Source organism: Balaenoptera musculus, chromosome 6, assembly GCF_009873245.2.
Source record: "Balaenoptera musculus isolate JJ_BM4_2016_0621 chromosome 6, mBalMus1.pri.v3, whole genome shotgun sequence".
NCBI classification, from domain to species: Eukaryota; Metazoa; Chordata; class Mammalia; order Artiodactyla; family Balaenopteridae; genus Balaenoptera; species Balaenoptera musculus.
In genome coordinates this window covers 79,428,893-79,433,421 of record NC_045790.1, presented here as the reverse complement: position 1 = coordinate 79,433,421, position 4,529 = coordinate 79,428,893, and the positions used below count along the sequence as shown (strand labels likewise).

At 56.9% G+C, this 4,529-nt stretch overlaps 1 protein-coding gene across 2 annotated transcripts; it reads left to right on the top strand.

Moving 5' to 3' along the window:
* Positions 1-201: 201 nt before the first annotated feature.
* Positions 202-1,869, top strand: SIT1 (signaling threshold regulating transmembrane adaptor 1). Of its 2 annotated transcripts, XM_036855822.1 has the most exons (5): positions 202-410; positions 528-663; positions 750-808; positions 896-957; positions 1,049-1,869. In XM_036855822.1, the coding sequence occupies exons 1-5, from the start codon at positions 338-340 to the stop codon at positions 1,280-1,282; spliced, it is 564 nt and encodes a 187-aa protein (XP_036711717.1). In that variant the 5' UTR covers positions 202-337; the 3' UTR covers positions 1,283-1,869. The 2 variants fall into 2 exon arrangements, with proteins under 2 accessions (XP_036711717.1, XP_036711716.1); XM_036855821.1 differs by having other exon boundaries at positions 214-663; positions 750-957; positions 1,049-1,824.
* Positions 1,870-4,529: the final 2,660 nt, after the last annotated feature.

The window sequence follows — 4,529 nt, the reverse complement described above, 5'->3', positions numbered from 1 at the left end:
GCCTTGGGGTCTTCATGAGCTCACCTGCCCAGTGGCTCAGTAAACTCAGGCCTGCCTCTTCTCTGGCCGAAGTTGCTACAGGGTACAGGGGAGGGATGGGGGTGGGGGCGGAAGCCCAGGAGCTGCTGGGTGGTGCAGGTGCAGGCACAGGGTGGTGTCTTTGTTCTTTCACTCATCCCTCCCCGCCCCCTTCCTCCCCGGAAACCAGTAACTTTGCCACCACCGGTATTGGAGGTGCTGAGACGTGGGGGCCAGGCCCAGGGAGGGGTGGGAGTAAAGGGGGCTGCCGCAGCTGTGTTGGGCCATAAATCAGGCTGACCCCTTGGCTCAGGGCAGGATGGCTGCAAATTCGGCTTCCACACCATCAGGTCTGAGCAGAAGTGACAACTGCACGGATCTGCTAGTGCCTGGTGAGCTGGGCGGGGCAGGGGCAGGGGGAGGGGTCACGTGGCTCCATGTCCCACCTGCTGGGACCTGGAGGGTTAGGCTGGGCAGTAACACCCCCCCCCATCCTCTCACATCTACAGGAATCCCCTCCGTGACCAAGGCCTGGGGACTATGGGCCCTCTTAGGGGTTGTGACGCTGCTGCTTCTCATCTCACTGGCTGTGCACTTATTCCAGTGGACTAGTGGCTGGAGCAGAAGCCATCCGGGACAGGGACGGTGAGTCGGGGGCAGCAGAGATGGGTTGATCGAGAGTTCCCCCTTACCAACAAGTACCCTCTCATCCCCTAAACTCTGTGTTGCAGGCCTGGAGAGTCTGCGGAAGAGGTCCCTCTGTACGGGAACCTGCATTATCTGCAGACAGGTAGGAAGCTTTCAGAGGGTAGGGGCACGGTGGCCAGGGTGCAGGGGGAGGAACAAGAAGTGACCAGATTCCTGTTCCCTGTCCTAGGACGGCTGTCTCAAGAACCGGGGCCAGACCAACAGGATCCAACACCTGGAGGCCCTGCCAGGGTGAGTCAGTTGTGGCTGAAGAAGAGGGGAGGGAAGGTAGTGGGGAATTTTTCAAGGGTCCAGTGAACTTCTAACAGCCTTGCATCTCCAGGCTGCAGAGGAGGTGATGTGCTATACCAGCCTGCAGCTGCGGCCTCCTCAGGGCCGGATCCCCAGCCCTGGAAGCCCCATCAAGTACTCGGAGGTGGTGCTGGACCCTGAGCCAAAGCCCCAGGCCTCGAGCCCCGAGCCGGAGCTCTACGCCTCAGTGTGTGCCCAGACCCGCAGAGCCCGGGCTTCCTTTCCAGACCAGGCCTACGCCAACAGCCAGCCTGCACCCAGCTGAGACAGAGGGCCTGGCACAGTGGGGCATACAACTCCCCCGCCTCCTCTGTTGCCGGGGTTACTGCTACCCTGTCTGGGGCATGACTGTTTCCCAACCACCCCCTGAAGACAGGCAGCCATTGCTCAGTCACAGGAGTTATGCTCCCCGAACTTCCTATCTGAGCTGTGAGGGAGACATCTCAGAGGAATGGCAGGCCCCCCGTCTCTTGAGGGTGGAGGAAGCAAAGGCAGTGGCCCCTTCTCCACCGGTTTTTTCCCTCTATCTATTCCTCTCAACCCCCAAACTCCCAGGTCCTCACTCCTCCTTCCGGAGCTTAACCAGATGCTCCCCTCTGGCTTCCTCTTAGTCTACCCCTGACACCTCAGTGTCTCCTCACGCACAAGAAGTGGGCAGGGGGGAGGGGGTAAGAGTCTGAGAGGACACAGATGGGCATCCTCCTCAGGAGCCCACAGGCTGGAAGGGTCCTGGAACTCAGTGACCTGAGAAACCCAAGCCTGGTCTCTGACTTGAGAACCCTGGCAGAATACCAGTCTCCATCCTGCCATCTCTGTTATGTGCCCAAGTTTTTAAATAAAACTTCTGAAAAAGTGTTTAGATTTCACCTAGAAAGCCACACACCTGCAACAGGCCCCACATGGTGGGGCGGTGACCTCTGCACTCTGCACAGAGCACTTCTGGGAGCGTCTACCTGGGAAAGAGGGGCCAAGAAGGGCCGCAGCATCAGTGATGCAGGGGTGGGTGCTAGGGTGGAGGCCGGAGCCCAGCTGCTGCTGGAACATGCCCAGGATTTGCACACAGAGCCTCCCCACTCCCCTCACCTGCGGTCTGCAAGTTTCCCACCCTCTGACCTACCTTCCCCAGGGCCATCACCCACAGCCTGAGGTCTGGGCCATTTTCCCCTACAGCCTCTGTAGATCTCTTGACAGACCTTACTGAGATTTGAAAAAAAAAAAAAGGGGGAAGCTGAGGCTTTTACTTCCAAACTTCTCTCCTTCCTACTTAGAGTCCCAGAGAAAACCACAGAGAAGGAACCTTGAGCCTGAGACCAGCCTGGTGGTCCCAATGAGAAGGGGGACCCGCCTCTCCACACACACACAATAACCCAAATGCCCCAGGGTTCCTGGACCTCTGAGGACCCCAACCTGGGCCTCCCCAGAAGAGGCCCCCGTCGCGGTTAACGGCAGGCAGCTGGGGCTATGTGGGAGGGAAGGTGGCTTTGGGGGCGGGCACCGGATGCGGGGAACCGCGGGCAGCTGGATGTGGGGTTCTGAGGGCTGCTGTGCTGAAGACGGCTCAATGTGTCCGCGGCCTGGGAGACGTGACGCCCTGACCTTGGAAGAAGCAAGGGTTGGGGTCCCGCCAACCTCCTGGGACAAGCCGGGAGCCGCAGCCGAGGTCTCAAACGCAGCCAAGGCAGGAAGCCGACCTCCGCTCCCCGATCTCCCTCGCCCCGCGGGGTTCCGCGGCGCCCGGACCAAGCCCAGAGCGCCCCGCCTGGTGCGACGCGGCCTCGCCACCACCTCTGCGCAGGCGTAATGTTGCCCTGCCCACAGCGTGCTGGGAGATGTAGTCCCGACCGTGCGGGGCTGCGTCCCCGAATGACTCCCAGGACTTCGCGAAGCTCTGGGCTTGTAGCTCTCAGAGCCACCGCCTCCCCCGTTCGCGGAACCTAGCGGACTCACTCTGTCTGAAGCTGGGTGCTATTTGAACTTTGTTCTCCTTCCAGTCTCCGAAGCCTGGACCCTCTGCCTTCCCCCTCCCCTACAACCCTTGAATTTTTCTTACCGTCTTATCTCGCCTATCACCGAGGCTCGTGCCCTAGCCTAGGCCCTCAGGACTGAACGCCAGGACTGCGGCAACTTACTAATTGATCCCTGAGTCTAGGAAATAAGTCGGGGCAGCCAGATCCGCCTCAGACACCCTTGCCACATCTCGCTAGCTGATCAACTCGTCTCACGAAATGCCTGGTAGTTCTCTCCCCTTCCACAGCTCCAGGTGCTTTCCCTGGCAGCCTCCCTTCCCTCACTGGTGTCTGTTTCCAGCCAGAAGGAGAGCCCTGTCCTCGGCAAATTCCCAGGGGCGGATCCTTAGGGGAAGCCACCAGGGCCCGCGGGGGTGGGGGGTGTGGCCCAGCGTTCCCCCTCTTCCTGCGATTCCGGCTGGGAGGATAGGGTTACGCTCAAGGCTCAAGATGCAAAGAGGCAGGGTCTTTGGGTCGTCAAAGGCTCAATGATAGGAAGTTCTTAAGGAATTACTTATAGGTGGGGAAGGGCCTCGAAGGCCCTTCAGCCAAGGCCCCTCCAACGTTGGCCGTGCTCTGCACTGTCAAGATAACTCTAGACTTACAAGCTGGTTTTGGCTACAAAGGAGGGAAACAAAGCTGGGACATGGAGAGAGACCAAGTCTTGATGACTTCATTTGAAACCTTGAATCCAGCCATGCCCAGAGCTAGACCGGCCTACTGAACTTTCTGTTTATGTAAGCTAATACAGTTCCTTTTTTGCTTAAGTCAGACTAAGTTAGATTTTCTAACTCTTCCAACCACAAGTTCTGACTAATTCTGTGGGGAAAGACCAGCTGACCAAGGCCACCTGAAGATGCTAAACCTCTTATTGCTCAACTCCTCCACCAGCCACACTCCTCTGATTTAATACTTGAATGTGCTATCATGCCATTTGACCCTAAGAGATTTCTGCATACTATGTGAGTTAACCTAGCCTCTTGCCAAGCTTTCACATTTCTACAGAATTGTATAGCTGGAAGGAGGCTGACAGATCTGACCCAAACTTACACCCACTGCAGGAACCACACTATGAGCTTCTTCTTAAACACTCCCAGAGAGTCGGAGCTCACTACCTTACCAAATGCTGCTTTCCAGTCTTTCTTATTGAGACTTTTTTTTGGGGGGGGGGGAGCAAAATCTGCTTGCATGTTACTTTTGTCACCAATTCTGCCTCCTAAGCTATAGGCATACAATCAGTCTTCTTCCTCCTGTACATGACAGCCCTGGAGGAATTGGAAGCCAGCCTTGCTGGATGGCCTAAGCCTTTTTCCCCCCCTTCTTCCCAGGAAGAGCTTTCTAAAGTTCCTTTTACAGTTCTTTTATAGACCATATTTGCAGCCTACTCATCCTTCCCATTGTTTCACTTGACCAGAATCTCTCTTAAAGTGTGGTGCTAAGAAGTGAATATAATACTGGCAGCAACAGTGGGGACCCATCTCTTTATTGGGCACTAAATCTACAGGG